Consider the following 26,169-nt stretch of genomic DNA (forward strand, 5'->3'; position numbering starts at 1 on the left):
TATTGATTGGTTGACAAAAATGTGAGCAGAGGCTCATAGGAACCTAACCTTATATTTTTGCTGGGAGCAGTGGCTCAGTACTTGTGAACTGGTGGCAAGAAGGCACTGTTGCTTCTTACTATTTCTGCTCCACACCATCTTTTTTGTATCCACACCTCTGTCTGTCCAGTGTCCCACCCCCATGTGGTGTTTGGTGAATGTGCTCTGCATGAACAAACAGTGCAGGAAGTTTTGCTTCAAAAGAAAGCATTACTTGGGATTTTGAGCCTCATCTGTGCACAAGGAAGATGTGGGTTGGGAAGCATCTGGATAGCCTGTTGGGTGGGATTGCTGGAATGGAAGTCAACATTCAATGTACAAAGGATGTTGTCTGCCTAAGGCATGTCCAACATCACATGTTGTCAGTTGCTAAAACTTCATGGCTTTATGCTATTACAGTGTTGTACCTTCAAGTGTTTATTTCTTAATTCCTTGTGCAGTCAGCCCCCACTGATTTTGCTTTTGTGTTGGTGTGTGGCACTGTCCTTTGCTATTTTATCCCTCTACATTATTTTATCCCTCTACGTAAGCTTCCTTAGAAGAAGACATATAACCAGTGTTTCTGCAGCCAAATAGCAAAAGACACAAGTGGTACAATGCCATACCTAAGAATTTCAAGTCTATTTGCAATCAAGTTTGAATTCATATGATCTAGGGTCTCAGGACTTCTGTAGCCAGTGGCTGCTGGAATGACCACCATGTTCTCTTTTTTCACATGGAGGAACAAAGGGGGGCAATTGAAATTCCTCCTTTGCCTCTGAAAGGCAAAACTTTCAAGTAAAGGGGGAGGGCTTGAGGGAGACTTGTAGAAAGTAGAGTTTGGAACATTCTTGTGGGGGCATATGGTCTCTTGGGCTGCTGTGGCTGCTGAGAATGCTAGGGAGCTCCTGCTTACTTAATTTGCGCTACTTTTGTTATCTTTTAGAAGTAAGGCAGAGAACACATAGAATGAAGGCAAGCGGCTTGGAGTCAGATGTGGCTACCCTTTGTGGTCTAGCGGTCCAGCCAGAAGTCACATCACATTTCAATTTCTTGTCTACTCAGTGATAATGAAATGTAGCTAGAGTTTACTGAATCTTCGGTAAAAATACCATTAATGCGTTTTTATAACTTCAATGTAAAAAAAGAAGTCCTTCCCATCACTTTAATGCCTTAGACAACACATCAAGGCATTCAGACTGTTAGTGGAGGTTGGTAACAACATCCTCGTATTTGGGAGAGATACTGAATACAGGTTTTCCACTTACAGGATGAAGCATGAAAATCAACATATATTTTATAGAAAATAGGAAATATTTAATGTATATAAATTTATTTGCCTTGGCAATTATTTACTTACAATTGATGATTGATACCAACAATTGAGGTAAAAATATACATGAGGTATAAATATAATATTTAAATGCAATATCATACTTTATTTCCATTGGCAAGATAACAATGAATAAAACACTGTGGTATTTGACAAATAAGCTTGATGCATCTTTTCCCTCCTTTTTCCTGATTCCTTTTTTTTAGACGCACTGTGTTATGCAGCAGTGATTAGTACGTGCGTAAAAAGAGAAAAGTCAGTTGGATAATTTGAAGAGAGGAGGAGTCAGAAACACAATCATAGTTGCTTTTGGTATCGTCTTGCTTCCCAGAGTGTGTGGTCTTTGGGCCAGCAACACGAGCATCCCCGGGACTTGTTAGAAATGGAGACTCTTACACCAGACTGCCCGAATCAGAGTCTACATTTGAACCAGATCCCCAGGTGATTCTTGTGTATGCTAAACTCAGAGACAGAGCTCGATTCATCCTTGTATGCTATCATATTTTCCAAACACCTAGGATTCTATCTCGGGACCAGGGTTAACCTAGGCTAAACCTCATTAATCTTGTCTTTGCATAAGAAAGTAACCCAGCCTACATGGTTAAATTTAAGAGCCATGGCAGAAGTGAATTTGTTTTGCTTACAGAGCACTGTCCAAATTGAAAATTATGGGTTGGCTGGCACTTTCTTGTGTAGGCAAGGAAATGAAAAATTCCTGGGTCACAATTCAAATAGCATGCTTTTCCTTATACCATACAGAACTCATATATAGCATTTTTATTTCTCTCAATAAAAGAATTGCACATTGCTGATAGGAAAAAAAAATTACATAATAACATAAATGCATACAATACAGAAAAGGGGAAAACACTCATTTATTTTTTTCCCTCCCACACCAGTTGCTAAATTATGATACCAACCTCTCACGGATTACCAAAATCTCTCCCTGAAACCAAATGTAATAACTTATCTTCCTCTCTACAGTTGTTGAATTACAATAAAAAAAAAAAAACAAACCCACAACTTAAATCCATCAGCAATTGGTTAAGGAGAGTCCATCAGCTTAGACTATACAATAATAAATAAGGTCAAACACCTAGGTAAGCTTGACTGGCTAATGAAGAAATATGAAATTAAGAAACCTGTTTATATTTTTGAAGACTAATTGCAGAGCATAGTTTTGGTCTTCCCGTTAGTTTAAAAACCCTGTCTTTCAAATTGCAAGATGTGAATCAATTACGTCGTAAGCGCATCGTATGTAGCAAAATAAGAATTCCCTGAAACTGCGACGGTCCAGGACTCTCGAATGAGCATCACCTCCCCTTGCCTGGTGTCCAGAGTTCAATTCAGTGCAATACATTGATAAGAAAATGCCAATTAACTGTGACCAAACAGGCCACTGGTCATATAGAATGACATTTAGGAACAGGATGAAATGTATCTATGAAAACTTGGTCAAACACAGAGGCCCCCTTTGACTGTGAATATGCAAAGGCTACGCTATTTGGCTCTAACCAGCAGGGAAATAAAGTTTCTTTCAGTCGCTTGCACTGACTCCAGTGGCCCGTGGGCATTTGACATTTTCCTGAAATTGCAGCTGGCTGGGTCCACGGACAACTGGTCACCCAGACGTACCTTTGGTCCCAACTTCTTCCCCACCTCTGTGCTTTTAAGAGGAGTAAGTATTCTTTTCCCGGGTTTATTCAACACTACACGCTTTGTTTTTGATTAACGCAAACAAACTGACAACACGTAAGAACCTTTGAATGTTGTTTTCCTTTGGTTAGCTAATCTTTGGTTAACATCGGGGCAGACTGACAGACTACACATTTTCACACCTCGGTGTTAGCAGCAGACTCTGCTCGGCTTACAGGACAGTGGGGGGATGGGCCCAGAGCAACTTGGAAAGAACCACGTGAGTGAGGAAGGGACTCACTGAGTCAGACACGTTCCTTTTCAAAAGACGCAATTATATATAAAATTGGTATTGTACATATATACAGTAAAGATAAAGATATACACACATATGTACATACGCTATACATACATTTATTTACAGTTAAGAATATGCTTCTTAGAAGCCTTTAAATAGCAAATTAGGCAATGCACAAGGAATAATCCATTTAATTTTAAGTAACATAGATAAATGTTCTGATTTTTAAAAATATTATATTAGTAGGGATGTAGCCATCTCCAGGAAGGCTAGGAAAGTTCTCAGAAATTCTTGCATCTTCAACATTCCGACTTCTCAGTGTTTCTATTTTTAAGCATTAGCCAAGTCACTCAGTCTCTCTCTCTCTTGCTTTCTCACGAGCACACTCTCTCCCACAAGTGTTTCCATTCACTTCCTCTTCCCTGAGGTTGATGTCACACTGGGGAAAACTCAGATTTTAGTTTCTGGACCCTCAGCAATGAGGGGCTGAAAAGAGTTTCTAATCCTGGCAACTTCCGCTGCACACAGATGTCCGAAGCCTTTATTGTACCACTCTGGGGAGTGACCTCTGTGGGGACAAAAATCAGAAAGGAAGTGGGAAAGGCGTCTTCCAAGTCTCGGCACTTTATCACGGTCGACAGGGCTGTCCTGTGCCCTGCTCACGAGCACGCTTGCCTACAATTTGAGGTTGACCCCTCAAGGACCCGAGAGCCTCATTCTGTCATCCGGTGCTGGAAAAGGCCTTTCTGGACAAGTATTCAGTCTGTCTTTTCAGTGCTACCATCTCCTCAGAGAAGGCTCAGACTGAATTCTGGAAATCACTGGGGAATCTCAGTGTCTGTGTACCCAGACCGAGAACTTGTTCCGTCTCATGACTGCCCTGACGGGGTTGGATTTCAGTTAGCTTCTTCTCCAAGCAGGGCGACAGGAGGGGACCACAAAGGGAGAGCAGGCAAGACAGCAGCACAAGAGAAGGAGACTGGCGGTGACCGAGCAGCCACCGCGTATGTGTTTGCTCTGTGTGAGAAGCACATAGGTAAGTGGGAACAGCTCTGAAAAGAAAGAAGAGCAGGGGCGCCTGCGTGGCTCAGTCGGCTAAGCATCTGCCTTCAGCTCAGGTCCCATCTTGGGCTCCTTGCTCAGTGGGGAGCCTGCTTCTCCCTCTCCCTCTGCCTGCCTCTCCTCTTGCTTGTGCTCTCTCTCTCTGCCAAATAAATAAAATCTTTAAAAAAATAAAAAAGAAAAAGGAAGAAGAGCAGAGGGCTACAGGGGAATGTCAGAGTTTTACGAAAGATGAAGAAAAGGAAAACGGGGGGAAGGCATCAGTAATCTTCAACGAAAGCATGCTGGTGGCACCAAAAAAACCCAAGTGTAGTGAAATAGGAAATCAGGACGACAAACAGGGCACTGGCGACTCCGCCACTCAAACGGAGGCTCCCGGGGTGTGCCCGCCATCTTGGGGAGTGCACTTACTTCAGGTCTATCCTGCAGATGTGGGTCAGTCTCGATTTGCCGGAGCCACACGGTTCTATCAAGTACTGAGAATCCATCACCACGGCCCGCACGCCACCCATGAGCTGGGCTTCCTCATGCTCCACAGAAAGGGACACCAGGGTACACATGCCTTTGGGCAAATCAGTCTTCCAGGTCCTACAGCAAAAACAACCGGCCCATCAAAACTAGGGCTAAGAGAGAAAGAAAAACCTGGGCACAGCATTGAGTTTTACACCTTCAGTTTCCTGCTCAAATCCCTATCCTACTTACTTAGATTAAACTAACGGCTTCCATAAGGGTGTGTAAAATTTTTACAGTGCAGTTCAAAGCAAGGCTCTCAGCCTGCTGACCCAGAGGCCAGCGATGGTCCTACAGCTTTCCAATCTGCCTTTGGAACCCCAAACTGAGGCTGCAGAGGTTCCTGGCCATTTCTGAAGGGTTGGTCTCACAGTTTTAGAATTAGGACTTGCCCATTCTATTCATTCAGCAAACATCTACTGGGCACACGAGAAGCCACAAAGGACACAAAGATACACAGCCAAGGGAGAAAAACAGACATACAAAGAGTCCTCCAAAACACCAAGGAAAGTGCAGTGATGTGGCTATGCACACGGTGCCTGGCAATCCTGTGGAAGGGAAGGGAGACACACAGAAGGCTTCCTGGAGGAGGCGAGGCTCAACTCAGTTTTAAAGAAAAAAATGAGCCGGTGGCGCTTAGCCTGAAGTAAAGTACACATGTGTGGACTGCTAATTGTTTTCAAATACCTGAGGGGCTCCCAAGCGGGATGGGAAAAGCACAGTCGATATGACCCCAGCAGGGAGAGACGTGACGGCAAGTGTCAGCTCAGGAGACAGAAGACCTGACTCACAAAGTGCACACTCCAGATACGAAACAGGGGCTATGAGGAGTAGTAAGCTCCCTGTTACAGGGGCTATTCAATCAGAGATGGAAGTCAGGGACCATGAGAGCATCTGCGTAATGACCATTTCTATCACAGGACATAGGTCTCATGATCATAATCCCAGTTATTTACCTCACAAACCCTATCCTGGGCTTGGCTACGTCATCTATAACTTCGTCCGTCCTGTCCTATCACACCAGAAAGAAAACTACTGGATGTACCCCATAAAAGCCTGGCAAGAAGCAAGCCCTACACAAACGCTCAGCAGCTTCTCATCGGGTGTGACCATTCTCCACAGGCGAGATGACATGATCAGCAACCAAGACGGGCAGTTGTACAGATAGGTGGGTATGTGATGGAAAAAGCTTCGGTAACTATCACCAGAAGCTCCTGAGGATTTAGAGAAGGGCATAACGCACGTACAAGTGGCAATCCTGAAGGGATTCCTAGTCTAGATGGGGCGCCATGCGGAAGACAGGAAGCATTTCAGCTCTGCCACTTTCTATCTCGGGTACCATAACCACAGGCGCCGCTGGTGTAGGAGCCGTGTCTGGTGCGTAATTAATTTTCTCGAGTGTTGAGTTCTTCTGCATCAGAGCCTCATGATCCCTCCCACCCCACTTTCTCCTTCAAGTTGTGGGTCAGCTATCGATGCTGTGAGAGTCTGCCTTAACCACTATATGTAAAATTTAACCCCTTACCATCCCCTTTCTTACTTATCCCTTCCCACAGGATGAGTAACATTATCCCCTTACTTACGATTTATTGACCCTCCCTCCCTGATAAAATGTAAACCCTTAGAGAGAGCAGGACAGCGGCCTCTTGTATTCACTCCAATATCCCCACAGCATCTCTGTGGGGCTGGAATCATGCCCTGTGATAAGAAATAGGCCGGTGGGACAGCCAGGTGGATCGAAGGAGGGAGGTTCCACGCATGGACTCTGGCCCTCAGCCCTCTAAGGGGCGGGAAGAGGCATGCTATGGCATGGCTCCCTCCCCATGGCTGCCATCCCAGAACTATTTGATTTGCTCTTTTCAAGAGTGAAGACGTGAAGTTTAAATTCCACGAGATGACGAATGTCCGCATAACTGTGGTAATAAGCCACCCTTAAGACTGCCCACATTCTCCGCCAGGATCCCCAGGTTGCCAAGACAAACACATATATTTAGGGAAAAATGACCTTTCAAATTCAGGGTCCCAGGAACCAACTCCAAAGGCCCGTGTGAAAAGTAACCTGGAGTTTGCCATCAAACGATTTTCATCAACAAACTATTTGAAATATACATTTGGGAATTTCACTTGTGATTCCTTTGACACTACTAATCTATGGGAAGAGAAAGTGTTTGCCATCAGTTATCAATAAAAAAGAATACCTTGATTCCATTATATTGTATTTGTTTTCTGAGTCTAGTCAATCCATGATCTTTTGGCCTCAATGCTGACTCACCAGCTCGTGAGTACAGCTGCACCGTGCACACCTCCCAACATGGCTTGGGCTTCCCCTTCCAAACCCAGGGGGGCAGGGGGCCAGAACTCATCCCGTAAACTGATCAGAAGCGATGCTTCAACAGTAGACAGGACACTCACAGGCCTTGTCAGGCCCTGAAATCTGACTGGACCTTCTCTGAATTGTTGGATCTTCAGAGCTGTGCCAAGCTTTCCCTACGGGGGTGAAGTTATACAGATGGGTTTTGAAGTTAAACTTCCGTCGTGAGAGTTACACAAACCCAAGCTTGCTTTCCCCAGGGAAGAAGGCAAAATCAGGAGACAAGTCAGAATCGATTTGCATAATTTGGCAGAAAGTGCAACTGGACAAGTAGCAGCTATTCTTGGGACTCTGTTCTGAGGAAACGAGCAATATTTACAGCCTAATAAGCCACATGCTCTAGTGAAAGGAGCCGTGAGAGAGCCGGGCAGAGCTGTAACTTGGGTGAAGGAAGCAGGAAGTCGGGCATAAATACAGCGAAATCAGGTTTCACGGAGGGAAATGTGCGCTGGCTTAGGGCTCCCAGCAGAGGCTGAACTTCGGGGGTAGAACGCTGTGAAATGCTTAAATATGCAGCTCTTCACCTGTTTTTGGAAAAAAGAAAAATACCTTAAACCCTAGAGGTAGGCTTACCTGAGAACTACGAAGTCTCTGGAGGGGTGGGGGGCCATGCTGTTCAACACGTACTGGTAGATTTCTGTTTGCTTGTCCAGGGTTTCCACAACCTTCCACTGCACAAAATCCTCATCCCACAGGTGGCGCTCTCTCAGCACACGGTTCAAAACCACGGAGGGGGGCGCTTCCACCTCCACAGCAGCCTTCCACAGCTTCAGCGGGTGCCCGTCTCCCACCTTAGGAAAGACACCATCTGAAGAGGACCACTAGTCCCAACCCAAACCTACCATTCTTCCCTGGACACTCAGAAAACATTGCTGGTGATGTAACCTGAAAGAGTGATTCTGCACACCTCAGGTTTAAAATTTTAAGATGTTCATCTTTAGGCTTAGAAGAAAAATAATAATGAAAAGACAAATAGTAACCACCAACTCATACAGGGTGTACTAGGTGCTGGGAAAGATTCTAATCCGTTTGATTTGTAAATAGCCCTCCTCTGACTGTGGTAGCAGGATGTCCACTATGCAAATGAGAAACCAGGCACAGAGAGGCATGTGACTTGGCCAATGTCACACAGCTAAGGGACAAGGATCAGACTGGCAGCCAGCAGCCAGCTTCAGAATCTACATGCAGATTATGTGCAAAGGGACTGCTTGCCAGTCTCCAGAGTGGGTCTTTGACTTGTTCTTGTATGCGCCAAGCCCCATGGACAGAGTGGCCATTTTAAATTAATTAGTTAATTAATTAATATATTTTTAGAGGTTGGTGGGGAGGTGAGTGGCAGAGGGAGAGAGAGAATCTTAAGCAGGCTCCACACCCAGCACAGAGTCTGACTCGGGGCTTGATCTCACGACCCTGAGATCATGACCTGAGCCAACATTAAGAGTCAGACACTTAACTGACTGAGCCACCCAGGTGCCCCTGGAGTGGTCATTTTTTTTTTTTTTTTTAACATTCTATTTATTTATTTGAGAGACAGAGATCACAAATAGGCAGAGAGGCAGGCAGAGAGAGGAGGAAGCAGGCTCCCCGCGGAGCAGAGAGCCCGATGCTGGGCTCCATCCCCGGACCCTCGGATCATGACCTGAGCCAAAGGCAGAGGCTTTAACCCACTGAGCCACCCAGGCACCCTGGAGTGGCCATTTTTAAAGGAAAACAAATCCCTGCTTGTTACACAGGGGTCTCTGGGGGTAATTTTTTCCAGTCCCTGAGATTACCTTTTTGAAAGCAAGATCTGTATTATCTGTGCTGGAGCACGTGACCCAGCCTTTGAACTTCTCCTTGGCTTCTTTCTGGAGGCCTTGCACAAGATGTTCCAAGTACGTATGGAAAGTTGCCCCACTCTCTTCCATCTGGGTCCCCAGGTCTTCCAGAGTTGGAGCGTGGATCTCAGCCTCCATGTATGAGTTGTGGGACTGGGCTACCAACTCGTGCGGGACCTGAACCAACAGATGCACCAAAGAGCAACACACTGAGCTAAAGAAAGGCTGAGACTCACAGAGAAAGCAAAGTAATTCTGTCAAAAACCACAGCATGGGCAATGGGCCTAGTGCCAGTGGGGCAAAGGATGTTTTCCCAAGATCCGCGGCAAGGCTGGGCGGGGGAGTTTCCTAAAGTCAGGAGAAACAAAACGTTTCTGAGACTCCAGTTGTTATGCACAACACGGAACCACCTCCCCTTCAGTCTTTCTTTCTTTTATTTTTACCTTCAATGCATTTTTATTCAGTTTGGCAAAATGTGGGCTCAGGAAACTTAAGAGCACATAGACTTAAGGGAAACGTCAAATACAACTTAGAAATAGCTTTACCTTTTTAGCACACTTTCCCCATTTACAAATGCCAATTTTACCACAAAAAGTGTCCCAGAAGCCTAGCTGAGTTACTTCTTGAACATTCTGCGGCTAAACTCATGAGCTGTCATGGATTCTTAGTGAACAGGGATTGCTCAATGTCACGCACACGCAGATGTTGGACCGAATCAAGTCCAAGTTAACACACGCAGTGGAGTTGGACGGAAGGGAATGTGACCGTTTTCTTGAAAACCATCATCGCGGTAACCCCAGGTGTCTAACCAGCAGAGTCAGTCACATTTCCTGGAGGCAAGACCAGAGCTGCAGAGCGAACGTACTACCGTGATTGTAAAATCAGGAGCAAACACCTCAGAACCGCACACGCAGCCACCACTCCTCCCCCCGTCTTATCTGGCTCCAAGAGCTCGGAGGAAGGGTGCTGGAACCTTCCGCTCACCTCAAACAGTCTGTCGCATTCTGTGATCATGTGGGCCAGGCCCTGCGCTGCCGCCAGGTTCTCACTGAGGTCCTTTTGATCTGGCTTCCCGGTGGCATATTTCTTCTGTATGACTCTGTAATTGAAAGACAGACTTGTAAGCAGATCCCAAACTTGAGAGCTTTTCACAACACCAAGCCCATCCCTTTTGTTTTCGCTTCCCACCTGGGTGCTGATCCAGATCCCAGTCTTTCTCATTTCCAAATAAAAACAGTGACCACACGGCCTAGATACTCTGAGTCAGGCTAAGAGTCTGACGGTTCATAATGAAAAATTTTGGGAAAAATACAAGGGCAGGAATAACTGCTGGGAGAGAAATTCATCTAGTTTCTCCCCCGAGTTTGAAACCATGTCGCTGTAGGCCGTTGGGCCAGAGCCTTAAGTCTCATTAAAGATTGTAAATAGGACTTCTCGTACTTTTTCCTCCTTCCCCCACACACACTACACTCAGACTGCAACACATTTCCTTGGGCCTTTTGGATCGCAACGGGCATCCTTCGGGAAGATTTGGATTTGTATCTAGCAGGTGAATTCGGTCACCTCGAAATACTTTCTGATTATACTAAATGCTGACAATTCTCCAAGCTGAAATACAACACAAGAATTTTTTTTTTTTTTTAATCATCTATGGGAAATACCTGGTTTAGGTGTTGATGAGAAAAACCCACCTGGGGGAGCTTTCCTTCTTCAGTAAGTTCAGATGGAAGAGGGAGGGGGCCAGACACACAGCAAGGTTCATGGGTGTCATCTGGTTCTCTTCCACCAAGTTGACCACGTCATTGAGAAAACACAGCAGCGTCTGCAAGACCTCCCTGCTCTCGTCGGCCAGCAGCAGGATGGCAGCCTGTGCCGCCTGCAGCCGCTGCTCCTTGGGGACATCTGTGGAAAAGTGGGTGCCGGGTCAGCCGCAGAACCAGCCAGCAGGGAGACAGTGAGTAAACGCCTCTTCCCCGTGTGAAGACGCATTCAGATATGTGACCATCGTCCACAACCACGGCGACGGCCACTAATGGCACAAAGAAGTCAGTCATTGCTCAGGACACTCAGCTGGTGAGAGGCAGAGCTGGGACTGACACCCCAGCCATCAACTCCGAACCCCCCTCCTTGACCATGAGATATGATTTGGCAGGGAACTCCCCCGTCCTGGCCTTTCGCGGTCTCTGAGCAGTCCAACTGCTCAGTTGTTTTCAAACTGGTTTTCTGCTCTGGCTGAACTTAGCAATAGGCTGGGGCCCTGTCAGCCCGGTTTCCCTCATGTCCACCCTCCTACCAGACACTTGGGAAGCACCTTTCAGGATGCCCAGGGCTCTGTGGGGTGTTTCTGGATGCCACTGTGTTAGGGGATGGCAGTATTGCCTTTCCCCACCCCTAGAGGGGTAGCCAGGCGCTCGATGCCAGTTTGGCACAGTTAACCGGGAGTGGTGGGATTGAGCTGGTTGGCCCTCTGGAATCCTAATAGGTCAGCTCCTTGAGGGTCAGTCGGACACATCTTTCTTTTTCCGACAGGTCACCCAGGACTCGGTGTGAGGAGGTGCGCTTTGGCTTCGTGTGGTGACCCAATGGCATGCATTTCATGATCTTGGGGAGAATGGAAATTGAGGTTGTCCTTGGGGAAGAAGAATCAGGCTCGCTAAGGTTTTGGAGAGAGTCTAGCCTTGTCAGGTCATTCCCCTTCAGGGTGGTCCCTGTGGGGGGTGGCGGTGGGTGTTGGTCATGCTGCCTTAGAAGGGCAATGGCCTCAAACATATGCTGGGAACTGACAGGGAAAATCACAGCAGACGGGTACTAGGCACTGCATTGTGCTGTCCCTGGCTGGGCTGATTACTGATCTTTTAGGTCTGACTCACTGCCCTTATTCTTCTCATTCCGAAAGACACCGTCAGGAGCTCACTTCGGTTACACTGTCTTTCTTAAAATACCATGTTCTAGAGCAGGTCTCTGCAGCAGGTTGAAAGGGTAGGGGAATGTGCCTGTGGCCATCCTCGACTTGTGAGAAAAAAGTATCAGGACTTGCAATGATGTTTATGTTTTCTCTCATGCTTTAAAAATACAGATTGGGTATGTTTTATAACATGCACAGTATATCACAGTGTATATCTGTTACGAGAAAGCAATAAGTATACGTGCTCAGATATTTATTACTGGTAGGTGTACATGATAAAGATATCCGGAGTCTGCTGCTCCAGAGAGGCTGTGCTATGACCTGTCTGGGTCCTGCTCCTCCCCGCCATCATACATTCCAGGCCCAAGCACACTCCTGGCCCTGGCAGCCAGCAAATCCACATTTCTGGAAAAGCCTGACTACATTCAATGGTTTTTGTTTTTTGTTTTTAAAGATTTCATTTATTTATTTGACAGAGAGAGATCACAAGTAGGCAGAGAGGCAGGCAGAGAGAGAGGAGGAAGCAGGCTCCCTGCTGAGCAGAGAGCCCAATGCGGGGCTTCATCCCAGGACCCTGGGATCATGACCTGAGCCGAAGGCAGAGGCTTTAACCCACTGAGCCACCCAGGCGCCCCAATGACTACATTCAATGTTTTAGAATCCATCTCTACCCACCACATCCAGTGTGTGGCACAAGATACACCTGGGTTTAGTAGAAAAGAACCATTTTGTTCAAATTATAGCAGAACCTTGTTCTTTCTTGCTTACTTGTGCTGAAATAGGAGATACTATTAACGATTTCAAGCTTGTCACTGAAGTGTTAGAAATTCAGTTGAGCCACTGAACTGCTTTTAAATAGGCTGCTTTAGCTAAGATGTCTAGTGTGTACCTTATTCAACTTTAGATGGCCAAGCTTTTTTTTTTTTTAAAGATTTTATTTTATTTATTTGACAGAGAGAGATCACAAGTAGATAGAGAGGCAGGCAGAGAGAGAGAGAGAGAGGGAAGCAGGCTCCCTGCTGAGCAGAGAGCCCGATGTGGGGCTCGATCCCAGGACCCTGAGATCATGACCTGAGCCGAAGGCAGCGGCTTAACCCACTGAGCCACCCAGGCGCCCCTAGATGGCCAAGCTTCTTTAAGAGTCATCTTGTCATGGCTACATGTTGTCTCAACTTTCTCTCTACTCACTTATTCCTTTATCCGTCAGAAAGTATCTTCCATTATTTTCTACTAAAAATGATTGGGAAGGTCAACTATTAATCCCTACATTCACCATTCATTTTGGGTCTTAGCCTCGTGGACCTTTGTCACACGTGACACTCCTATAGTTCCTGCCTCTTTCTCAGCTTTCAGGAGACTATTCTAGATCTGCATATCTGTGTGTTGATAATGGCAACATCCAGTTGATTCGGACTGCCTCTCTTCTCCCTGCCCTCACACCAGCTCTCCTTTCCCTTTTCTTTTCAATATTCTCCCAGTCACCAAACTTTAAGACTACAGAGTAGTCTCTGACCTCTCTCTCCTTCTCCCTCCTGGAGACCAGCGGGTTTCAACTATTTTCATTATCCATCCAAATTCTAATCATTTGATGAAAGTCCAAGAAGTACCACAGCTGAAATTAGAACTGCTCTGGAGAAGGGGAGGAAGAACAGCCGCTCTCTTTGACTCCAGAGTCTATCCGTGAAACACTGAATTTCCAGTCTCACTGCTGGAAGTCACTGCAGGTAATCTGGCACCCCAGTTAATGTGTTAGGTTACTCTCAAACCCTCAGTTCTTGGACAATCCACTATCTCTTGTTCACCAATTTCAGATTCGTAATTCACAAGAGCAGTCCTGATGGACATTTACCCTTGTGGCAAACACAACTTGGCTGCCTACCCAATATTTACTCCTTCCTCCTCTATAAGAAAATACACCTTTTTGTTCAGGAGTAGTCTGGAATGTGCCCAAGAGAGATGGGCCCTTCCCTTCCCTCAGACTCATGGCATAACCATATTGGCCTAAACCGAAAATGGTAATCCCAGTTCTCTTTCCAATGATTGATTTAAGGAAGAACAGGTAGACCATTTCTGGGCTATGGGACCAAGATAAATGCTAGGAGCTTCTGTAAATGTATCTCCTTGAGAAAAAGAGACATATGCCCCAGGAAAAGCCCTTCTCTCTTCTTGCTTTTGAGTGTGATTTTGGGAAGACATGATCATTTTAAGTTGTGGCAATTGTATTGTGACCTAGAGGGTATAACCGAGAGAGGCTGACTTCAGTCTTGGCATCAACAAGCTGTGAAATTAACTGACTCTGGAATTACTTAATTCCAGATTTCTTGTCATGTGTGATTAGAAAATTTCCTTACTGTTTAAACTATCTGTTGGATTTCTGCTTCTGTCTTTACAGCTGAGAGCCCTGTAACTGGTAACCCCCTCAACAACACTCAAGGGTTCCTCAGTGCTTAATCAAGTATAAACTCCCTGCCCTGACATTCAATGCCTCTCCTTGAGATAGCCTGGTCTAATTTTTCAGTGTCACTGGAACTGCATCAGACTGTTACCATTCACGCAAGCCAGGAGAATACCCTGGAACTTCCTGGACCATGCTCATGCTATGTGAGTCACTCAACACGTGTTCCTTCCATTTCTCCACCTTCAAGTTCCCCACCAAGTCCTAGTCCTCATCTCAACTTCCTTGGATTTTCTTTATTAACCTTATTATGGAATTTCTCCAGTCTTGTTGCATGGCAGTTATATACCTACATGCCTCATCTCCCTCAGTGGTGAGATCCTTAAGAGCAGGGAGTACGTCTTACCCATCTATATCTTCTGCAGCACTCAGCGCTGCCCTGTGCATAAGTGGAACTCAGTAAATGTTTGCTCAGCTAAAATACATGCTGGTGTGATCTGGTTTCTTGTTGGTGAGTCTCAGAAAGGGCCAAAGGGATTTATCTCTTAGAAGCAATCTGCTTTTAACCTTAGACTAGTGTCGACCCTAACTTGAGAACTGATTAAATGTAAAGAATCTTATATGATAGTTCCAAACCAAGAGGGAGGCTTAACTGAAAATGCAGCTCGACCTCTTACAGCAACAAAGTCCTGAACTTTCTGTGTTTGGATTCACATGACATGTATTGTTAATTTAACTTAACCTATTCACTTTGACAAAATAATATTTATTTAGTGGGTCATCACTTTATCCTGTCTTTGTAAGTGGTATTTATTATAATCCTTTTTGGATTTGCAATATTGTAGGTTCCTTAAACACAGCACATTCTCTCTAGCAAGGATCTTCTTCAAATTGGATCATTTCCATGTTGTTGATCTCCATTTCAGGCACATTTTCCTGCAAGCTCAAAGTCCACAGGCCAGATTATTATTTTTTCTTTTTTTCTAAAGAGTCAGGACTTGGACCACTGAAATAATTTATAATCATAACGTTACTGCATCTAGAAAAGAGTCACATGTTCATTTCTAATACCCTCTTTGCAGCTACCTTTAGAAAGATATACATTTTAATTAGAAATTGTTTTATTCAATGATTATTTTCACCATAGAGGCTTTGCTGAGAATTTTCAATTTAAAATCACTTAAAAAATTCCAAGTGAAAATATAAATGAGTTGAATTAAGCATAAGCTTGATTTGGTTTGCCTACTTTCCGCCAATTAAAATACATTGTATTAAAAATACATTTGCTTTTTATTTCTGGTCATCTTAACATATTTGGCTTTGAATTTCATATATCTCAAGGCAATGCTTACTTTTTAAAAAAGTAAAGTTTTAAAAAACATTTACATACAAAATAAATTCCACTGTGCCCTCTTCTCATTTTTAAGTTATTAAAAGTACACCGAGAGTAGGTTTTAGATCTTATGCAAAACACTCCCGAGAAGGAAAACTTTGATGTCAAAAAGGTATTTTCAAACGCATAACAAATGGCCGGGAGATTTCCATATCAAACTGTGAACAAGGTTTACTTCTGGAAAGAAGCAGAGAATGATAACTTTTATGCATTTCTTTATGGACTCATGTATTACTTGTGTAAGTAGACCTCAGTCTATAGAATGCTTTTTAAGTGGGTGGGTGCCCGCGAGAACACAGATCTGCATTCCTTCCACTTACACTGATAGATGTGGAGGAAGGTCTCACTGAGCTTGTTGGTGAAAAGAGGCTCTGGGAGGTCCCGGAAGAACTGTTTTACCATATCCGCCACGTCATACGCAGACTGGTCCTCGTAGCTGACATTCTCGGGGAAGTTCTCGTTCATCTGACGTAATGCATGGATTCGAGATTTCACACCCGATTTTCGAAAGAGACCCACCTGAAACAAGTCACAGGGACGTGTTAGTGAGGCCACCTTCACCCCAGTCATCCTCTTCCTCAGGCAAGCACCCTGGGAGTGATGAGAAGGCAAGGAATCAGGACTGGATGAGAAGCAATTGCATCCAAACTAGTAAAATGCAAATGACTAGGTTAGTTACTTCGTACAGTAGTTGAACGCTGAATCCCTCTCCTATAAACACGAAGATAAAAATGACAGCCCACCTCACGGGCAATTGTGGAGGCGAAATGAGGAAATACATAGGACCATGCTTTGTAACCTGTAGTCTTCTTAACTAGATGCCATCATGTCATTCATTTATCCAACAAAGAGTGATTAAATACCACTCCACCAGCATACTGACAGTTGCTAGGCGGCATCAGTGAGCAGACCAGACAAACTCCCTGCCCTCTAGTGTTTCCCTGCCCTTTAGTGGGGCTTTTGAGAAAGTTTGGTCAATGGAGGGTTCAGTGGCTCCCAGATAAGCAACCATATCCAGTGCACCTTTGTGGGAGAGGTTTAGGAAATGTGCTCCTGAAACATAATAATGTTGATTTGAAAGTCATATTTCTTGTCCTTCTTTGGAATCCTTGTAATACTCCCTATGTTTGTCTCTAATCTGATGCTTGGCACTCGTTACTTGGTCTGGTTAGTTACTACGCGCATAAGCTGTGGCTCTAGTGAGATTCAGACTTCAAGACATTGTCTTATGCCTTTTTCATCCCTAAGGCTAAGACTCCTCTCCTGCTTGACAAGCAGATGGAGCGGTTGGAGCAAGGCTCCTCTCACACACCTAGGAGATAACACCCCTGGTAGGAATGAGTGAGGTGGAGAGGAGCCCTAGGAGAACAGGGATTCCTGCAAGGATCAGTCCGCAGCTTCCACGTGAGGCCCCTCTAGAGGCTCTGCCCTCTGGACTTGCCTCTACCCAAGAAAGGGCTGAGTGTCTCTGGGCCCCCTGGCTTCCAGTGAATTTGCATGTTTGCTCTTTTTAAATGCCTGTAGGACATGGAGTTGTTCCAACTTGGTCCTTCATTCAACCCTCAATCTCTCCTTTTCTCATTCCTCAAGGGCTCCCAGGTTGGCCCATTTCCAAAAAGCAAGGTAGGAACATTCCAAGTGGTCAGACAGGTAAGCAGCCGCATACCTGTCAGCCACACCTCCTCCTCCCCATGCCTGGGGAAAGGCGCGAGGCGGTGTCCAAGAGCCAGACCAGCCTTGACCCAAGTTCAGGTGTCTGAGGAGGGCTCAGTTTAGAACTGGCAGTTCTAATTCCTTTAAAGTAGAGTGACAGCAAGAGAAGAACTGCAGGCAATTAGAGAATACTCAGGGCTTGTACATGTCAGCGAAACGGGTCGCAGGGGAAATCATACACTGCTACTCTTTGTGGCAAAACACCCAACTTTCTTCATGATACTTCTTGGCATCCCAAAGCTTATCACTCTAATTCCACAGATCAGGATGTCCAGGCATATTGCCACTTAAAATATTAATTGCTTTCTTTATTATTCCAAAAGTTTGGAATGTCTAGAAAATGCCCAACTTCGCTGTATGTACTCAGAGGAGTCTTCAAGAATCTAAGGAACATGTGTCATCCCCGGGCACCTCCTCCAAACTTCAGCACAGCGCACGAGAAGAAAGCACGGACTGTCTGAGGAGAAGTTCAAGACGTCAGATGAATGATCACAAAATGAGATCCAGCCTCCACGTGTTTACATTCCCCACTCCTCTAGTTCTGGAAGGAGGCCCAGGACAGTGCCATGGGGTTGGGCTACACGGAGTTCTCAGAATCCCAGTGGCCGGAAGGTAAATTCCTAAGTGTGACTCACAAACATTTATCCTCCTGGGAGGCGGTGTGGTTGCCTTTGAGAATTCCTGTTATTTTCTGAGCAGCAGAGAGATACTGATTGGAATCTACGGGAAGAATAGAGCAGACAAGTGTTTGTGTGTAAATGGTAGGGCACCATCCGCTGTGTCTTGCTGGCTTCATTTTGGGGGCACGCTGCTGTGCGTGCGAGAACACATCCCAGCAGTGTTTTCTTTGCATTGCTCTGTCTCCAAGTTTCTTTCTAGTTTCAGCAAATATTGTTATTTTAATTATTGTTGACACGTCTGGAGCTCTCCCAGCTGTGGGCTCTGGGCTGCTTGTTCTCAAATCTCACAGGATGGCCAGAAGGCTGTCGGGTATTTATTTGTTCTGCCTCAGATTCTGACGATAACCTTCCCATCCCACCCTTATCTTCCAGGGACATGGGAAATATCTGTGGGATCTGTGGATTTTTGTTGGAAGTACGGAAGGAAATTTCTTTCCCCAGCCTAATAAAGAAAAGGTGGTCTGAACTCAGACCAGATTCCAGATATAGTAGCTAAGGATGGCAGAAGGGAAAGAAGGAAAGAAACTCTGGTCTTCAAATCTGGCCCTGGGCTGATAAGAAAAAGAAGGCCGGAACCACCCTACTTCCTGACTTCTTGTCACGTGAGCCCACGAATTTCCTCCTGAGGCCATCTTGGGACAGCTTTCTGTTCTTTGTAGTGGAAAACTCCCCAGACACAGTAAGTAGAAGAATCTTCCAATGGAGCAAAAATCCTGAGAAGGGAGAAGTCGACCTACGCCCTCACTGAACCACCACGGGTGGTGGCCTGAGTGATGACTAATAATCATTTCTTCTTAGAAGAGTTTTCGAAGTGGTGATGAAACTGGCACTTCTGGTGAAAAAATTTTTTCCAGGTGAAAAATAGAGAGCAGAAGAAAGCATTTTAAAACTGTTGCTTCTGAGGGCAGTCATCACCGCGGGCGGGCTGCCGCTTCAGACCCCTCAGCTTCATTACGAGGAAGACCCAGTGGGTGTGAAATGTCTTCCTTTGCCTCTGTGTCGGTCCCTGCTGGTAGTCACACAGGGCCCCATGCTTGGTTTAATTCTCTGCTGTCACCATTTTGAAATTCTTAATAATTTATGAACAAAGATTTCACATTTTCACTGCCAGCTCCCTAGCAAGTCCTGGGCTCCTGTACCTTGAAAGCACAGCTCGGACACCCTCTCTGAAGAGGGAAGTATGGTGGTCAGCAATGCAGTGCTCATTTTATGAGCAGCTTGCCCATGATCACTCATTTTACAGTGAAAGGGTGAGCAGGGAGTATTCCCTTGGTCTTGTTTTCCTTTCCTCTGTTTTGTCTTCCATGCAAAAGCCTGACTTTGAAAAATCAAGGACTCGGGGTATAATCTGAAAAGGTCCCAGAGCATCACTTATCTTGTCTGAGGGAGGCAAGGGGACCATGAGCAAGAGCCAGCAGGTAAGGTAGGGGACACTTGTACTGAGTAGGGAATGTCTTCCCAGAATCACTGAGCTTCTGAAACTCACTGTTCTATTAGAAGGAGAGGTCGGGCACACGCGCCCTGCATTAGAATTCAAATTTCACCTAAATAATATTAAATCTCCTACTGGGCATCCCTTTTATGCTAATCCTTTCAGTACTTGATGATGTTTATTGGGACTTCCATTTCCTCTTCTTCAGAAATGTGCTTGGCTGATGAAGAAAGGTTAGTTTTATTCGGAAAGAGAAATGTTCCTAGGTACCGCATGCAGCGGGTTCTGATTCTGAGCCCGGCAGGCTTGGCCTCTCCCTGCAGTGACTTCGTATCTGTCAGGAGAAGCATGACCTGTGCCTCTGAGCGCCGCGGATTTAGGGCAGAAATAAAAGCTCAGCCAGCAGAGCAAGGATCCTCTCACACACGGCTACGTCGGAATACAAATGGTTCATAACCAAAGGCTAAACTTCCTTATTTCAGCTGGGGCCAGCTGCGCGGGGGAGAATGGACACACTGTGTTTCATCATATATAAACTGTTCTGCACTTGGGAGTGTAGGAGGCCAACTGTTGGCCATGTTTCAGGGCCCCATCGGGCTGCATTCAACTGTCAGTGATGAATGCTCATGGTGGAAGTGAACACTTAGCATGAGGGAAAAGGGGCCAGCTCATTGCAGGAAGCCTCCTTCCCGAGAGCCGGGATGAAGCCAGGAGAGAGTCTAGGACGGTGGTCGAGGCACCGTGTGAAGGGAGGCAGCCCTGGGGGCCAGTCAGCATGGTGTGGAGGAAAGGTGTTCTGCAATGTTTTGGTTTTCTGTGACCCAGGGGCTGCGGTCTCAAGATCTCATGCAGACCTGAATCTTTTTAGTTCCAAGGAGGTGCTACTGGCAAAGAAGGAACAGTCTCGTGTGCTGTATGTTCCCTCCCTCTTGCTCTTGGCCCCTCTTTCCTTATGGATTCATTCACTTTTATTTGGTCTTGGTCACTCTTAAAGCTCTAGAACCGTCTTCCTTTCAAGCCTGGTTTTACTTCTCCATGCCGTTTGTCCTGTTTTCCCTTGATCCCTTCTTATTAACCCCCTCTTTCTTCACGGGGACTAGAGAGGGATCTCTGTGTGCTTCCCACTCTCTATGACTCCCCACGTGGGAAGCCCCGCAGGTGTGGAGTGCTTCATTAGGGAGTAACGGGCTCTGGAGAAAGTCCCTTGGACATCTTACACGTTCTTCCTTCAGACCGATACAAGACAGGTTTGCCTTATTCATTTTGGTTACAGCTGGAATCAGTATTTATGTCCTTGAAATGAGTCTTTTGCCTACAGAGCTTTGCCAGCACATGTTTTTCAAGAAGGCATTCTTCCAGATTGAAAAAACAGTGAAAAGCTTGATGTGGAGATTGAGAATAAGCCAGTGAGCCAGCACTGAGGAAATTCTGGTGCCCACTGCCCTCTCGATTTGTAGGACTTTTACTTCAGACGGAAGACTGGACCCAGTAACAGTGGTCTTACCGGCGCTACCCATTATTTGGAATCTGCAGGGGTTTTGAGTGGTTTCCAGTCAACACTAAACTGTGGTGAGCAGAACAGAGGTACTACAATTCATTTATTTCCACCCAACTTTGTCCAGGAAAGAATTCAAGGTGACTTAAAATGATCTATAAAATGTATAAGATACAATTTAAGATTATAGGTAAGAAAATCTGAGCAAAAGGAAAATCAAGATCAAAAGAGTAGCTGAAACTAGTAATAATGTACAAAATTCATACCAAAATTTTACATTTATCTACCACAGGCAGAACACACATTTGGCTCCAATCTTTCTAGCACTTAATATAGAGGGGAAAACATAAACAGTTGTTCTGTTTTTGTTTTTGTGTTTTAAAGATTTTGTTTATTTGACAGAGAGGAGAGCACAAACAGGGGGAGCAGAAGGCAGAGGGAGAGGGAGACACAGACTTCTCACTGAGCAGGGAGCCTGACGTGGGGCTTCATCCCAGGACTCTGGGATCATGACCTGAGCCAAGGGGCAGATACTTAACCAACTGAGCCACCCAGGGGTCCCCAGATGTTCTTTTTTTTTTTTTTTTTTTTAAAGATTTTATTTATTTATTTATTTGACAGAGAGAGAGAGAGAGATCACAAGTAGGCAGAGAGGCAGGCAGAGAGAGAGGAGGAAGCAGGCTCCCCGCGGAGCAGAGAGCCCGATGCGGGGCTCGATCCCAGGACCCTGAGATCATGACCTGAGCCGAAGGCAGCGGCTTAATCCACTGAGCCACCCAGGCGCCCCCCCAGATGTTCTTAATATAAGAAATGGACTAGTTGTCTAAAAATATCCACAATGGGGGTGCCCGGGTGGCTCAGTGGGTTAAAGCCTCTGCCTTCGGCTCAGGTCATGATCCCAGGGTCCTGGGATCAAGCCCCACATTGGGCTCTTTGCTCAGCAAGGAGCCTGCTTCCCCCTCTCTCTGCCTGACTCTCTGCCTACTTGTGATCTCTGTCTGTCAAATAAATAAATAAAAATCTTAAAAAAAAAAAAACAAAAAAACAAAACAACAACCCACAATGTTTTCAGGCTTCAGGGCTAGAGAAAAATTCTTCCATGATCACAGCATGGACACCACCTCATGTAATAATCAACATTATTGACAAAATCTTGACAGTGCGTTTATCAATGTGTTTTTAGGGCCATTTCTCCAAGTGTGCCTCAGTGGTAGGGATGGTATCATCCCAAGTCCACTGGAACAAACAATTCTCACAGGTGGCAGGCGAGCATGGTTTTTAAAAATCTGGACTCTAGAGTTCGCTTTTCAAGGAGGTGTTGGCTCCACCATTGCTATGTGGTGGAAACCACGACCCAAGGTGGATATGGCATTAAATGAGACGGTGAATATAAAACCATGAGGACAATGCCTAAAACATGCTGGGCCCTCAAGAAACAGTATCACTATGAAGCTAATGGCATAGAGGGACTGCATTTCCTTTAGGTATTTCTGAACATTGTTTTCTCTTAATAGAGCTTTGGCTGAGAAACATTCTCTGGTCACACATTATAATCTTTAGGACAAATTTTTTTTTTTTTTTGATCTTGGTAAAAGGCAGAACCAAAGACTCTAAGAGAATTAGTCAGGAGGAGGGAAGAGTCTTATATACCCTTGGGAAAATTCAGAAGCTTGGAAAAACACACGTCTGAATAAAAGGCTACCTTCCACAAAAACACAATCTTGGGGCTGTGCTAGCAAAACAACAAAAGTACAATTGAGGCCACAAAGTCCTATGCATAAGGTGTGTTTGCAATGCTGTTAGGGTAGCAGAAGCGATCAGAGTGGGCATTTCCATATATTCACCTAAGACCACCTCTCCAGCAAGTTTTCTCATAAGATATCCATGGATCATCTACTTTGGTTAATGTGCAATTTTGGTAAAAGCTCTAAATTAAAAAAAAATACGTAAGTAACTACATTCATTGGATTGCTCTATTTGGATGTTATTCACAAGTCAATTTTGGGGCATCTGGTAAGCACTACAGTTTTAGAAAAGGGGTCTGTTGCCCTTCTTTCTGAGAAATAACAGGCAAGCTACTAAGGCCATTTCTCAAAACAAAATAGCCCTTACCGCCACAATAGTAATCAACAGCAATGACTCCTGCCCTCCACTACAGCATCAAAAGAAATGGGAGAAAAGGATACCTGTATATTCTCTATATTAGGAGTGGGAAGGCAAAAGGGGAACACACATTTGATGCCACACAAAGATGGCATCAAATGAGGAAGTTACTCCTATTCCACTCCATTGAAAAGTGGTGTCTGATTCATCAAGAGACCATCCTGATTTTAAGTGTGGTCTCAGTATCGGAGTAGATACAAGCACCAACAGCCAGGGTCCATGAGTTCATGTAGCTCAGCTCATTCCTGTTCACTGAGCCCAAGGCCAAGGGTGAATCAGTAAAAACGGCAAGTAATTTTAGGTGGGCATGGCTTAGTCACATGGTATTAAAGAATCTGATGCACAAAAGCCATTGGAGAACAGTTGCCTGAAAATACCCCTACTACCCAAGGCTGCAATTTATCAAGTGGGAATATGGGGTTATTTGGGGACAGAATGTCTAAGAAATGAATGGGTGTTAATTTGGAGGAGCAAAGGTTGGGGCTAGTAAATTAGAGAATGGGTGACACTCTGGGTCCATTCATGGGCCACCATTACGTTGGTCCCCAAACAGCCATGGAGACAGAAAATGATCTCTGTGTATTTTGTTTGGCTTGAGATTTTTAATGTACAAGATGAAGGGAGAGTTGACTTAGCAGGTACTGCTTTCACAGTTCACTTGCACATTTTAAAAAGATGTAAATAAATTTATCTTTGGTTTAGGTTTAAGTTTTCCTGGTCATGGTGCCAAAGGAAGGAAGGAAGGAAGGATAGAAAGAAAAGAAAGAAAGAAAGAAAGAGAAAGAAATCAAGCGAGCTCCTGGGTGGCACAGTCAGTTAAGAATCAGACCCTCATTTTTTTTCTTTTTCTTCCCCTCACTTCATTTTATTTTTTCAGTGTTCCAAGATTCATTGTTTATGCACCACACCCAGTGCTCCATGCAATCCGTGCCCTCCTTAATACCCACCCCCAGGCTCACCCATCCCCTTACTCCCCTCCCCTCCAAAACCCCCAGTTTGTTTCTCAGAGTCCACAGTCTCTCATGGTTTGTCTCCCCCTCCGATTTCCCCCAACTCACTTCTCCTCTCCATCTCCCAAAGACCCTTGGTTTTGCCTCAGATTGCAATCTCAGGGTCGGAGATCGACCCCCATATTGTGATCCCCCCCCAATGCAGAGTCCGCTTGAAATTCTCTCTCCTTCGGCCTCTACCCCTCCAGCTTGTGCTCTCACTCTCTCTCAAATAAATAAATAAATCTTTTTCAAAAAGGAATAAAAGGAGATATAAAAACCTAATTCTTTTCTCAAAAAAACAATAAAACAGGGGTGGAAGAATGTTATGAAATCAGTGATGGCAGTGGAATAATTATGAAAAAGGAAATGCAGTGTAACGCGTAACTCCCACTTTCTAGGGAATGCAAGTTTGACGGCACAGGTACACATTACTAACACACAAACTATGAACATGAATTTCCCCTCAGAGAAACAAACAAACAAACAAAACCCAACCAAACAAACCAAAAAACCCATGAATTTTCCCTCAGGACGTCATTCAAGCTGCCAGTGAGGAAACATCCTCATACAGATTGACCCGGATGTAGCCTGGGCAAATTAAATACTGACTTATCGAGATCACAGTGCCTTTTATTTTCAGTGAGCATGCCTTAGGTGATGCTGGGGAGATGTGACTTTGTCCGGCATTCCATAAATCCAGGCCTGTGTTTGGGATTTACAACCATACCTGATCGAGGCAGTTGCTACGCAGATATCTGAGCGCTTGCTGAATACTCTGAGGCAGGGGCTGTCCCGTTCTCTGGACGTGAACTATGAGAGGAACACCAAAGACAGTCTTGTCTTTGTAATCAGGAACTTTCATCCTCTTCATGAACTTTGGAACTGACCTAGAATTCACAGAAACCAGGTCATGCAAACCTCTTGGGGCAGCCTGTGGGGAGAGGCTGTGAAAGCAAGCAAGAGGAAAGCCAAGCTTTTGTTGGAACAACCAACACGCACAGGGGGAATTCAACATCTCCCTCTTAATTAATCACATGACATGGAAGAACTCTGTGGGCCCCTTGCCCATGTTAGATCTCTGACTATAAAACAGCATGATTCACGCTAGCAGAATGGATTTATGGCTCCGTTTTCAAGTCAAGGGGACAACTTTCCAATTTAATTGTAAAGGACACACCTCTCAAGAGATAAGCACTTGTCTCCAATAAGACGAAACAAAACAAATGGAAAGACTATAAGAAGAAGAAATTAACTGGGGTTGGAGGAGAAGAGGAAACACTTCTTGGCTATATCCTTACTTTTCTAGAATCGGCTGCACTTTTTTAAAGGAAATTTTAATACACAAGGATATATTCATTCAACATGCAATTTATAACTTCCCAAAATATTTTTCTAAAGGCACTGTCGATTTCTCTCTATACATCATATATAACATAGGACAATTAATAACATATTTTATATTTTTTCAAACCCACCAGCTCATCTAAAACAGGTCCATATTTAGGTTTCAACACCTGCTTGTCAGTTCCCTATAACAAAGGTTTACTGCATATTCTTATTTTTATTTGCCACTGAAATCCAGCCGGAATGCATTTGAAGAATTAAATGCCCTTTGAATGAATCAATGCTCTACGTGGTGAGCCCTGCATTGAGTCAGAAGGTACAAGCAATAGCTGTTTCTTTGCAAACTGCCAGAAGTCTTTAATGGACAGTTCTTTTTAATGCCTCTGTTCACCATTCATCACCCTTTCCTTGTCTTTTTTTCCTTCTCGGAACCTGACTGCTTTCCCTGGAAGCTAACAGGAACTACAGATAAGGCCCGGCTCCCAGCAGGGCTACATCCCCTCCGCGCTGTCATGGCAGAGAAGGTGGCCCAGAAGGCGGAACTGCCACCTTATTTTCGGGACATCGGCAGCGAAGGCCACCAGTGGCTTCTTTAGAGGTCCGAATTTCACTA

At 45.0% G+C, this 26,169-nt stretch overlaps 1 protein-coding gene across 8 annotated transcripts in view; it reads right to left on the minus strand.

Annotated features, from left to right (window-relative positions):
* Positions 1 to 1,180: 1,180 nt before the first annotated feature.
* Positions 1,181 to 26,169, minus strand: part of STARD13 (StAR related lipid transfer domain containing 13) — a 513,277-nt gene continuing 488,288 nt past the window's right edge. For 6 of the 8 annotated variants that reach the window (XM_046028279.1, XM_046028283.1, XM_046028278.1 and 3 more), the window contains 8 exons: positions 24,940 to 25,156; positions 16,058 to 16,256; positions 10,736 to 10,946; positions 10,029 to 10,143; positions 9,000 to 9,221; positions 7,801 to 8,018; positions 4,758 to 4,934; positions 1,181 to 3,852 (listed from right to left, as the gene is read on the minus strand). In XM_046028279.1, coding sequence (XP_045884235.1) covers positions 3,735 to 3,852; positions 4,758 to 4,934; positions 7,801 to 8,018; positions 9,000 to 9,221; positions 10,029 to 10,143; positions 10,736 to 10,946; positions 16,058 to 16,256; positions 24,940 to 25,156 — 1,477 coding nt within the window. In that variant the 3' untranslated portion in view covers positions 1,181 to 3,734. The remainder of the gene's footprint in view (positions 3,853 to 4,757; positions 4,935 to 7,800; positions 8,019 to 8,999; positions 9,222 to 10,028; positions 10,144 to 10,735; positions 10,947 to 16,057; positions 16,257 to 24,939; positions 25,157 to 26,169) is intronic. The other 2 variants (XM_046028285.1, XM_046028280.1) reach the window with 1 other exon arrangement.

The sequence above is a fragment of the Meles meles genome, chromosome 14 (genome assembly GCF_922984935.1).
Source record: "Meles meles chromosome 14, mMelMel3.1 paternal haplotype, whole genome shotgun sequence".
Taxonomy (NCBI): domain Eukaryota; kingdom Metazoa; phylum Chordata; class Mammalia; order Carnivora; family Mustelidae; genus Meles; species Meles meles.